The 12,881-nt window shown below is 35.2% G+C and overlaps 1 protein-coding gene and 1 long non-coding RNA gene across 4 annotated transcripts; one reads left to right on the forward strand and one right to left on the reverse strand.

Annotated features, from left to right (window-relative positions):
* The first annotated feature begins 202 nt into the window (after window positions 1-202).
* LOC140880104 (ABC transporter G family member 29-like) lies at window positions 203-11,769 on the forward strand. The gene is made up of 23 exons (XM_073284216.1): window positions 203-334; window positions 491-897; window positions 1,746-1,955; window positions 2,038-2,122; window positions 2,901-3,060; window positions 3,365-3,441; window positions 3,523-3,576; window positions 4,306-4,396; window positions 5,594-5,895; window positions 6,126-6,724; window positions 7,057-7,217; window positions 7,328-7,437; window positions 7,520-7,673; window positions 7,761-7,916; window positions 8,010-8,185; window positions 8,308-8,640; window positions 8,738-9,028; window positions 9,160-9,243; window positions 9,345-9,478; window positions 9,567-9,794; window positions 9,887-10,058; window positions 10,539-10,793; window positions 10,873-11,769. Exons 2-23 carry the CDS (start codon window positions 548-550, stop codon window positions 11,143-11,145), a joined length of 4,455 nt encoding a protein of 1,484 aa, XP_073140317.1. The 5' UTR covers window positions 203-334; window positions 491-547; the 3' UTR covers window positions 11,146-11,769.
* LOC140880105 (uncharacterized) lies at window positions 5,853-11,898 on the reverse strand. 3 transcript variants are annotated; one of them, XR_012149589.1, is made up of 6 exons: window positions 11,777-11,830; window positions 8,561-8,611; window positions 8,303-8,389; window positions 6,527-6,717; window positions 6,100-6,255; window positions 5,853-5,990 (listed from the first exon to the last, which is right to left on the reverse strand). It is a non-coding gene; the product is annotated as an uncharacterized lncRNA (long non-coding RNA). The 3 variants fall into 3 exon arrangements; XR_012149588.1 differs by lacking the exon at window positions 11,777-11,830 and having other exon boundaries at window positions 8,561-8,827; XR_012149587.1 differs by lacking the exons at window positions 8,303-8,389; window positions 8,561-8,611 and having other exon boundaries at window positions 11,777-11,898.
* Window positions 11,899-12,881: the final 983 nt, after the last annotated feature.

Consider the following 12,881-nt stretch of genomic DNA (forward strand, 5'->3'; position numbering starts at 1 on the left):
AGGTCCCAAACAATCCCTCCAATTCCACACCAAACCAAACCAACCCCCACCTCGGCTCTCTCACTACTTACTCCGTATAAAAAGGCCATCCATCGTTATATTTTTCATGCAACACAACCAATCCATTTCTCCACTTAAGCACAATTCCCACTCTCTTGCATGCTCTTTTAAACAAAAGAATTAATGCATGACTCCTTCAATCATTTCAAAACCAAATAAATATTTCCATTTAGATTAGATACTCCTTTTGTTCCATCTCGACTCGTTTGTTGATCTTGATTGTCCATACATAATCTCGTATCTATTGCTGTTTCAACTTCATTGAAAAACAAGAGTAAGCATTTGATATATATATATATATATGGTTTAAATTTTTATTTATCTAGCTAGCTACTTGCTCATATAATTGCTCTTTGTATCCAGTACTAAACATGATCTTCATTTGTTTACCATCTGGGCTTACTAGATAACGAAATTGAGTTATTTACAGTTAGGAGATTAATTAAATCGATCGGAATCCAGAGGCGAGAAAGAGAAAGAAAAAAAGATGGATGTGGATTCAACTAGGCAAACAACGAGTAGGAGCATGGGGAGGCGGACTGCAAACTGGACTTTGGAGGAGGTTTTCGCGAGGCGAAGCAGCCGATCCGAGGAAGACGAAGAAGCCCTCAGATGGGCTGCTTTGGAGAAGCTACCGACCTACGACAGGCTGAGGCGAAGTGTGCTGAAATCCCTTGTGGAAACACCCAACCATGGAAACATGAAAATTGTGCACAGGGAAGTTGATGTGAGGAAACTTGGTTTGGATGAGAGGCTTCAATTCATCGACACATTCTTCAAGATTGCAGAGGATGATAATCACAAGTTCTTGGTGAAACTCAGGAATCGTATCGACAAGTAAGTTTCATCTTTGGTTCAAAATTATATGTGTATTAATTACTTTATTTTGCTTCCAGCTTTCTTGCTACGTACTCAACTATTATAGTCGTATATGCTTACATGATTTTTCAAAAATGCATATAGGATAATCATGTAATTTTAAGTGTGATGTGTAACTCAACATGTAAAACTTCGTGTACATGTAGCATTACCCACTAACGTGTGTGCTACTACATATCAATTTTATTTTTTATTATGTTTAGAATTTGTTGGTGAATCGTGTCAAAATTCAATCATAGTTGGGGTTGGTTTCGCTTTAGGTTCGCTACTGGTATACGTTGAATCGTAACAAATATTCTATTTTACGTCATCAAATCAACTAAATTCCATATAGTAATTATCTTTAATTAATCTATAACATATATCAATATTATACTTCTTTCGCATATTGATCTATTTTTTATTTTATTTTGTTTTGTTTTGGAAAACGACTCAAGCAAAATGAACTTTATTAAAAAATTTCTAAAAGTTGATAATCGACATAAATTTGATATCCCTAATAACATGTAATTTAAGCGAGAATAGCTGGGAGCAAAAGAACAAACCGAAAATTATTACCAAATTTGTGACTTAAGCGACGGATCCTTTTTTAGATACCTTGTTATTATTTGATCAAGCGTGACAAGCCAACAAACAAATTAATGTTAGTTTTTTCCTTTCAAATTAATTTTAATAAAATTAAAGGGTAATTTTGTAAACTAGAGAATATGAGCTCGAATTTATTTTCAGTCGCTAAATTCCAGGTTCTTTTCCCTAAATAAATATTTGTGTATGGTAATTTTACTTAGAGTTGTAATTCATGGCAGAGTTGGGATCACACTACCAACTGTGGAAGTTAGATTCGAACACTTAACGGTGGAGGCCAACTGTTTTGTGGGAGACCGGGCGCTTCCGACCTTGCCGAATGTCGCGCGTAACGTGGCCGAGACAGGGCTGAGTTGCTTTGGCATCAAGTTGGCCAAGAAAACAAAACTTACCATACTAAAAGATGCATCGGGCATCATTAAACCATCGAGGTATGCACCGAAAATGAACAAGGATTGATTGATTGATTGCTCTTATAATCATTTTTCATTTTTGTGCCGTTGGATATGACAGGATGACCCTTTTGTTGGGACCTCCATCTTCTGGGAAAACAACTCTTTTGTTGGCTCTGGCAGGAAAATTGGACCCGACATTAAAGGTCTGAGAAACAAAAATGCATATAGCATCATAAATTTAATTAATGGTATACATTTCCATTAAGGTTAACAATGTACACGTGGCATATTAATATTGTATTTTAAGATAAACTTGGTCCTAAATGAAACAAACAACTATATATGCGTACTCTCAAAAAAAAAAAAACAACAACTATATATGCCCGGCTTTCATCACATTTTCCGCTACTCAACTGTATATATTCTACCTGATATCATTTTGCGGCACATCGGTTGAAGGAGTGATCATAGCCAGTAACCACACGTACTGCTGGAAGTTATTATGATTTAACCCAACATTAACAAATGATGTCACATCAAAATAAATGCTAATTTTGTGTACTTGGTTTGAGCTTATGTCAAACGAATAAAAACAACTAGCTAGACCATTAAAACATTTGGTAAAATAACTAAATCGCAGACATTAGATTTTTGTGCATGGATATCTCTGAAAAGACAATTCGAGTGATTCCTAAATCAATTGAACATTGGTGTCAATGATTTATAGCAAAAGATCTTTCGAGAATCGGGTTTGACGCTTCCTATCGGGTCGTAACCTAACAAGTGATTTAATACTACTGAGTTAACGTTAGTGGTACCACATATTTGACTCCGAAGCACATGTTCTTTCACCTTAATATTAACAGTTTTGTTTTACAAATCTTTTGAGTTGGTCTCCCAGTTAAATATATATAGTTCAAGTTCACATTGCGGCATGAGCTTATTTTTGAAATTATTCCTGTTATTGAAATTGTTGAACAGACAAGAGGTGAGATCACATACAACGGACACATGCTCGATGAATTTGTGCCGCAGAAAACATCAGCCTACATTAGCCAGAACGATGTTCATGTTGGAGAAATGACTGTCAAAGAAACCCTGGATTTCTCTGCCAGATGCCAAGGGGTTGGATCCCGATATGGTACAAACACAATCACTTGAACCCTTTCCTAAAATAACATTAGCTCTCTTACAATAGTTTCCAGTTACTTCCTCGTAGCACACAACTCTTCCCACATCTCAGGATTTTTTGTTTTACACAACAGTCAGAATTAGCACAAAATGTGTTTTCACCTCAAAAAAAAAAAATATGTATATATAATTTCAAGCTGAAATGAATTTTGGACTCAATAGATATACCCAGTCGCAGGTATATACACAGCCCCAAAGATATAAAGATATATCACAGAAATAATCTCTTTTTTGGGGTGAATGCCTCCAATCAGACCTTTTGAGTGAGCTTGCAAGAAGGGAAAAGGAAGCTGGCATATTTCCTGAGGCAGAAGTTGATCTTTTCATGAAGGTAATCTAATAACATCAAACAGAGTGACCAAACAATATGTTAAATATCATTAACTTCTGTGTTTTCTTTATTTTTCATTAGGCAACTGCAATGCCAGGAGTCGAAAGCAGCCTCATCACAGATTACACACTAAAGGTAAGAAAAATCAAATATTACAATAAAAAATTATTTCCATGATTTTTCTTCTGCCTACAATTAAGCACATTGCAGAGGTAGGCCTGCCGCACTAAGAAATTTTTGTCAAAAATTAGCATAAAAACTAATATCTAATCGGACAATTTGACGGAGTTCGGACCCCAGTGTTAGGAAGAGCAGAACTTTTATGTACTTTGAAAAAACAAAAACTCCTACCACTGCAATTTTTCAAAACACATTTGTTTCATTTTTTAGTCTTGAGTCACGTCCTACTGAGTCACTGACATCGAAATTCAGTAAATCCCATTTTGTTTTGTTTTGTTTTGTTTTGTTTTGCTAAGTTCATCAAATTGAAACTATGAAAAAAGAAAGTCCATGTATTTGATAAATGGTTAATTAGCATATGGTAAGGTTTATAATAATGTTTAGGAAGACCAAATGATCAGTTTCAACGACTATATTGGGCCTTTTGTTTTCAAGTCGCAGCTTAATCATTTGTATTTTGGGGTCAAAAGTCTCACCTCACCTACTCTATGTGACAACTATTATTGGACTATGTTAGAGGCATAAATTGTGCTAGGTGAAGTGGGCCATTGATTAAGTACAAGGTGTTTTGGGTGGTAAACATTACAAAAAATAAAAATAAAATAAAATAAATTACGAAAACAATGTGAAATTTTTACTTTTTGAATTCTGCTAATATTACCTCGGCAAAATTTGAATATGCAGCTATTGGGGCTAGATGTGTGCCGGGACACCATTGTTGGAGATGAAATGATAAGAGGAATTTCGGGTGGACAAAAGAAGCGTGTTACAACAGGTGATTTATGTGTTTAATGCACATTTTTAAACCATTAAATCTAATTTAATATGGAGAATCATAAGCTAAAATACAAAATGCATATGCATAATACTAAAAGTTTACACTTAAAAATGGTAAACAAATTTTAAAAAATACAATCGATTACAAATAGATAGTACTATAATTGGTCCAAAAAGAAAAATCGGTATGACCTAAACTTCAATGTTATTCTTCTTATCATTAAGGTGTAAAGATATCAATGATGTTGCTGCTAACTAAATCCTCTAGTGGATATTGTCAATATACGAAGGTAGACCTAACCCAATAGGTCCACTCACTAAAAAGAACTGATCATATCATATTGCTAAAAAATAGAGTTTACATTTCCAATAATTAAACCTAACAAAACAACTCTCCAAACCAATTTCACCTGATGTGACAAATGAGGCACAAAAGTATGTCGCCATCAACCTTTCTGATTCAATATGAACAATGAAGTGTTGTGATGGGAAGAGGGTGGGAGAAGGAGCTTGATTAGAGCTCAAATAAAGCTTCAGCTTGACTGAGCTCAACTCAAGTTCCAACTCATGCACCCCGTGTATTTCAGATATTATTTAATTTTTGCTGTTATTAGATTAAAGACTACAATTCTGTGCTGAAAATTTTAAATGTACTTGAACTTTTTATAGTTAATTTTACTGAGAGTTGGACGAACATTTAATATTTTCTAACTTCTGAAAACATTGAGACTGTTCAACTGAATATTAAAAGCTAAACTCAGATGTAACTGAAGGTTTGAGTATAAGTCGAAATCTAACAGTTGATTGCTAACCAGTCGCGCTGCTCATCTATAGTATTAGTTGCACTTAACCATACTCAAAACTCAAATGGTTTCTCGCCAGGACTTTATAAATCATGAAGGGACATTCATGCTCAATAAACTCTTGTACCTGAGCACAAGGCACTAATGAATTATGTATTTCACAGATTATAAGACATGACACGGGGCATATGACAATTTAGTCAATCCAACTGCCGCCAAAACTAGACATCTAATAGCAGAAATGAGTTTCTTTAAGCTATCTTTGATGTTCTGTGACATAGATATCGTGCAATTAAAAAATGTGGCAATTTGTATAAACTAAAAGTTCCTGGCATCGCGGAAATGCACCTTTAAGTAAACAAGTCACTGCTTTTGTTTTGATCCTGATGCAGGAGAAATGATTGTTGGGCCAACAAAGACACTGTTCATGGATGAGATATCGACCGGCCTAGACAGCTCCACGACTTATCAAATTGTCAAGTGTTTGCAACAAATTGTACATCTCACAGAAGCTACAATCTTCATGTCCCTTCTTCAGCCAGCTCCTGAAACATTTGACCTTTTCGATGATATCATTCTGTTATCAGAAGGCCAGATAGTTTATCAGGGACCCACAGAAAATGTAGTTGAGTTCTTTGAGAGTTGTGGTTTCAGATGTCCAGAGAGGAAAGGAATTGCCGATTTCTTGCAAGAGGTAAAGCACGACAGTAGAGATGGGTATAGGATTTTTAATAAGAAGGCAACTTTGCTGCTCGCCTGCTTCTGGGTCCTACCCTTCACCTGTATTACCTTAATTTGGAAACTTTAAAAGTTTAAGAGTCAAATGCATGGAACTTCAAATTATTCAATTAGTTGACAAGCATGTTTCAGACAACAAAAATATAATGGCAAGACTTACAAATGCATAATCCAAACTGGTTACAGGTGACATCAAGAAAAGATCAAGAGCAATACTGGGCAGACAGAAGCCAACCGTATCGCCACATTTCAGTAGGTGAATTTGCACAAAGATTCAAGCGGTTTCATGGAGGCTTACGTCTTGAAAACGAACTATCTGTCCCTTATGAAAGAAAACGAAGTCACAAAGCAGCTCTTGTGTTTAAAAAGTACTCAGTCCCCAAAAGAGAGCTTCTCAAAGCCAACTTCGACAAAGAATGGCTTTTGATCAAGAGAAATTCTTTTGTTTATGTTTTCAAGACGATCCAAATATTCATTGTGGCCATTATCACATCAACTTTGTTTCTTCGAACTCAGCTACACACGAGGAATGAACAAGATGGTGCTATCTATATTGGTGCACTATTATTTAGCATGATATGCAATACCTTTAATGGTTTCTCAGAACTCGCCCTGACGATCCAAAGACTTCCAGTATTTTACAAACACAGGGACCTTCTTTTCCACCCTCCTTGGACTTTCACTTTGCCAACGTTTTTGCTAAGGATTCCAATATCCGTGTTTGAGGCTATTGTGTGGATGGTCACTACATACTACACTATTGGATTTGCTCCTGAAGCTAACAGGTAATTTATGTCAGTCTTCAACAGCTTATTTCTACTTAACTTCTTTAAGGTCAGACTGAAGTAGATGTAAATCAGTAATCATGTAAATTATCAGACTGAAGTAGATGTAAACCAGTAATCATGTAAATTAGTAACCAGACATCAATTATGCACCCCGGAAAACAAATAATAACTCGATAGATTCAACTGCTGAGGCACAAAACCAGAAAGTGTTCGTAGTTGGAACATTTCAAGACATTATATGTAGACGGTGTAGACGCTAATCAATTATAAAGATACACATTTGAAAAAAGATGGCCATCTGATTCAGAAGATATGTATTCCATTATCAGGTTCTTCAAGCAATTTCTACTGATATTTGTTATCCAACAAATGGCTGCGGGGATGTTCAGGCTGATAGCAGGAATATGCAGGACAATGATTATGGCAAACACCGGGGGTGCCCTAACTCTTCTACTCGTGTTCCTGTTGGGTGGTTTCATCCTTCCTGAAAGTTAGTGACCAGCCCTAATCTGAAGAAGTATATTGGTTTAATGCAGCATAAATATGAGTAAAACTGGTTCCTTAGAATTATCTTACACTACTATTTGCTTCCAATTGCAGACAAAATTCCAGACTGGTGGGGGTGGGGTTATTGGGTGTCACCCCTAACCTATGGTTACAACGCCATTGCAGTGAATGAGATGTTTTCTCCAAGATGGATGAACAAAGTGGTATTGTAAAACTATATATTGCTTGCAACTTTTTTTTTCAGTTGCTCAAACATCACATAATGATATTCAATGCCATGTGCAGGCCTCAGACAATACCACAAGACTGGGTGTGGCCATATTGAGAAACTTCAATATTTTCCAAGAAAAGAACTGGTATTGGATTGGTGTTGCTGCCCTAGTGGGGTTCACAATACTCTTTAATGTTCTCTTCACATTTTCCCTCATGTATCTTAACCGTAAGTTCTAATGAGTTAATATTTGAGATAAATATGTCAGTGACAATTACTGACAATTATTCACCAATTTTATAATCTATAAAATAGCTCTAGGGAAGCCACAAGCTATCATATCCAAAGAGCAGGCGAGGGAGATGGACATAGGCCATGAAGAAACAGATGATGCACCAAGACTTAGAACAACAACGTCAAAGAAAGATTCCTTTCCCCGGTCTTTATCTGCATCTGATGGAAACAACACGAGTACTGTTTCCCAACCATACATCAACATAAAATGATTTAATTAGAGAGTGATATCATATACTAATGCAGATTTTTTTATCCTTGTTTCACCAGTGGAAATGGGAATCCGACGCATGAGTGGTCGTTCCACCACATATGGACTAACAAGAAATGAAGATTCAAGCCTTGAAACAGTAAGAGGTGTTGCCCCAAAGCGAGGAATGGTTCTGCCCTTCACACCTCTTGCCATGTCCTTTGACAGTGTAAACTACTTTGTGGACATGCCGCCAGTAAGAACTTACACATTATTCTCACAGATGATTAACAGTCTCTATATCACCACAATACTGGCCAAAAACTCAGCTGACATATTAACTGATCTATTTCCGACAAATGTGTTAATTTACCTCAGGAAATGAAGGCCCAAGGAGTCACAGAGGACAAACTCCAATTGCTTCGTGAAGTAACTGGTGCCTTTAGGCCAGGAGTTTTGACTGCATTGATGGGTGTTAGTGGAGCAGGAAAAACTACACTTATGGATGTTTTAGCAGGACGAAAAACAGGTGGTTATATTGAAGGTGATATCAGAATATCTGGATTCCCAAAAAATCAAGAGACCTTTGCCAGAATTTCTGGATATTGTGAACAAACTGATATCCACTCACCTCAAGTAACTATCCGCGAATCTTTGATTTACTCTGCTTTTCTTCGGCTTCCTAAAGAAGTTAGCAGTGAGCAAAAGACAGTAAGTGCTTCTGGAATCCTTAAAATAGCGTATATATTTTTGGGGAAAATCAATTAAGTATATAATGAATTCAATCATGTATTTCTATTCTATCCAGGCTTTTGTGGATGAAGTGATGGACCTAGTTGAGCTAGACAACCTCAAGAACGCCATCGTTGGGATCCCAGGTGTTACAGGATTGTCAACAGAACAGAGAAAACGATTGACAATAGCTGTTGAACTTGTGGCAAATCCCTCCATTATATTCATGGATGAACCAACATCGGGTTTAGATGCAAGAGCAGCAGCTATTGTCATGAGGACAGTGAGAAACACAGTGGACACAGGGAGAACTGTGGTTTGCACAATTCATCAACCTAGTATTGATATCTTTGAAGCTTTTGATGAGGTAAATACTGGTGTTCCCTTAATTCCTTACCCCACATTTTTGTCCGCCAATTCTCCACTACCAATCTTTTTCTCTATGTATCAGGCTAAATTTTCTTCCATTTTGATATCTTCTATGTTAATATGCATTAGTTACTTCTTATGAAAAGAGGAGGCCAAGTAATCTATGCGGGAACATTGGGCCGACATTCAACAAAAGTCATTGAATACTTTGAGGTACCTCATACATCACATCTTGAAAGCATTATCTATCACAAAAGAATATTTTTTAAACAAAAAATAAAAAATCTGCCCCGCGCACCCCCCATGATATGTAGGGAATTCCTGGAATCCCGAAAATCCAAGAGAAGTATAACCCAGCAACATGGATGCTGGAAGTAAGCTCTGTGGCTACAGAAGCCCGACTTGGAATGGATTTCGCAGAACACTACAAATCAACAACCTTATATCAGTATGTGAAGAAATCCCCAGCTCTAAATATCTAATGACCCATATAAGTTACTTGAACTAATCCCACACACTTCTATATCTGTTCCTAGGAGAAACAACACTCTAGTCAAAGATTTGAGCACACCAGCTCCTGGGGCAAAAGATCTTTACTTCCACACCCAGTATTCACAGCCTGCATGGGGTCAATTTAAGTCCTGCCTCTGGAAGCAATGGTGGACTTACTGGAGAAGTCCAGATTATAATCTTGTCAGATATTTCTTCACTTTGGCTTGTGCTCTCATGGTTGGGACAATATTTTGGAGGGTCGGCACAAAAAAGTTTGTATCTAATCAATGGCTATCCATAGTTATTTAATAATAAAGATTTAAGGCTATTGTCTGATTCTGCCTTCCTTATCTTATACCTTCAGGAACAGCGACACTGATCTTTTGACAATCATTGGAGCTATGTATGCTTCGGTATTATTTGTTGGAATAAATAATTGTTCGACGGTGCAGCCTGTAGTAGCCATAGAAAGAACCGTTTTTTACAGGGAAAGAGCTGCAGGAATGTACTCAGCATTACCATATGCCATGGCACAGGTAAAGATTCTACTAAACACAATCTTACGCCTTGTTGACTTTTTTTTAGCATCCTTGAGGAGATAATTTCGGAAACATGATTTTTCTGAAATACTTTAGGAAAATAAGTTGTATATTTTACAATGCTTTTTGAGGAAACGTATTTGGGATAGAAGATAAGGTAGTTATGTGATATTTGTGGGAAGTGATAAAGTAAATCAATTACTATGTTATAAGAAGCGAAAAAGGAGGGTAGGTATGTTTTGTCAAGAGAGAAATGAATGATGCATTAGATTTTAGTTTGGGGATGGTCAGACATTGTGGAATATTCAAAACTAAGAACCAGTCTTTTCCCAACACATATTATTAATGTTATGGAAATCTTTCCAACTTAACCTAAGGATTGAAATAAAAGTTGCAAAGATTGAATTTCTAGTTCCAAGAATCCAAAGACAGAGTGACATATATAAAACTAAGAGTTCCTTGTTCCCTTATATTCAGGTCATAATCGAAGTACCTTATGTACTTGTTCAGACTACATATTACACTATTATAGTGTATGCCATGCTCAGCTTTGAGTGGACAGCAGCGAAATTCATTTGGTTCTACTTTGTCACCTTCTTTTCCTTTCTCTACTTCACATATTATGGAATGATGACTGTTTCCATCACACCAAACCACCAAGTAGCAGCTATTTTTGCAGCAGCATTCTACGCTCTATTCAATCTATTCTCTGGCTTCTTCATCCCAAGACCTGTAAGTTATTGCACTATACTTAAAGCATTTAAACCAAACAAAGATCTTGTTATTAAACCTTTTTCCTATATTTATTCAGAAAATTCCAAAGTGGTGGATATGGTACTACTGGATTTGCCCTGTTGCATGGACAGTCTATGGACTAATCATAGGGCAATATGGAGATGTGCAGAATACCATTACAGTTGCAGGGTCTTCGGCACAACCGATGATTAAAGATTATATTCACGACCATTTCGGATATGACCCTGACTTCAAGGCTCCAGTAGCGGTGGTTTTGGTTGGTTTTGCAGTTTTCTTTGCATTCATGTATGCTTACTGCATCAAGACACTGAACTTCCAAATGAGGTAGAGTATATATGATATACTTGAGGTGGCTTGTAAATATATTTTTGGAGTTATCTTGAGCGTGAAAAACCATGGCGGCATTAGTTTATGCTGAGACAAAATAATAATAGCATTAGATATATTCCCCTTGTCGGAAAATTAGCAAGATTGTCTTCACACTCTACTACAGGAAGACTACCATTATATTACCATTACCGAGTTTCGTCAATTATGTATGGATGAATGCATACTATCAAATACGGTAATAATCAACTTGTATCGCAATAGTGATTGATTCTCATTATAATCTGAGATGCGTTTCATGTAGCTGATGATAGCTTAAAACCATGATCAACTTTCTTTCCATTAAAGGTCAAGAATTCATTCCAAAATTACTACATGAAAGGGGCAACATGCAAATATATCAGAATCATTCACGCAAACTTGAAGATTAACAAAAAAATAAAAATAAATAAAACCAGATACACCACTTCATAGTTAATGCATTGAATCTGGGCGAAAAATTGCAATATTACATTACTACAATTAACACTGCGCTCGCGCCATCAATCCATTAAAATGGACGAATCCGAGGTATTAAATTTGAAAGATTAGCACGAGAATATACGAAAATAGCTTCCAAGAAGAATGAATACCTTATATAATTTGATACTCCCATGATTATTCACCTCCTTCGAGATCATCGATTGAATTTATTTATTTTTATTTTTTTATTTTTTTGGGTGGATTGGGAAATTAAAAAGGCCTTTGACCTTTGAAAAGGCTTCGAGCCAAAACTACGGGTTTGACACAAGTATATGTATAACAAAATTTTAAAAATACAAAATTAATTTTTCAAAAAAAATAAAATAAGTTTAACCGGTTCAACCAATTTTCCAATTCTTGATCGGCCTGATCAGTTCTGGTCAGTTTGACCATTAAACGATTTTTTGAAGTATTTTAGATCGGACTTATTATCAATTTTCAATCGAACCAATAGACTGGTCCAATTTTGAAAACATAGATTTTAATATATCTTGCTTTTCTGTCACGTTAATATGCACGCAAACAAAGCAAGACACTATTATTATTACTAGTGTATTGGTGCATGCGAATCACGCGATGCGTGCTTGTACATTGTTTTTTTTATTAATATGATATAAAAATTATTGAGAGACTAAATTGCAATTATAAAAATTATCGAGAGACTAAAATGCGATTTAAAATATTAAAATTTAAAATAAAAAAATAAAGGGAAATTTTATTAAACAAAAGATGATGTATAAGGGGAAGATTCTTTATATATAGGGAAAGATAATGATGATTATTATTATATAAATTTTTTTCTCTACTAATTAAATTTTGTATTATTTTTAGAATTGACATTTTAATGTTAAATGTTCAAAGTTTAGATTGAAATAAAAAATTTTAATAAATACAAAAATATTAAAATCAAATTTATTTTTAGAATTGACATGATAAAATTAAATGTTCAAAGTTTAGATTGAAATAATTTTAGTAATTGCAAAAATTTTAAAATCAAATAAGATGTAATAATTATATATAAATTACAAATAAATTAGTTACTATATACTTTTTTACCATTATTAATATTAGTGTTTTTTGGTCGTCATGTGTGCATATATATAAATATTTTCATATTGATTTTAGAATTATAGTATTTATATTCTAAATGTCTCGATATAAATAAATTTGTGTTAATTAATTTTCCGTGTAAATTTTTCAGGATGACATAACGAA

The sequence above is a fragment of the Henckelia pumila genome, chromosome 2 (assembly GCF_033568475.1).
Source record: "Henckelia pumila isolate YLH828 chromosome 2, ASM3356847v2, whole genome shotgun sequence".
Taxonomy (NCBI): domain Eukaryota; kingdom Viridiplantae; phylum Streptophyta; class Magnoliopsida; order Lamiales; family Gesneriaceae; genus Henckelia; species Henckelia pumila.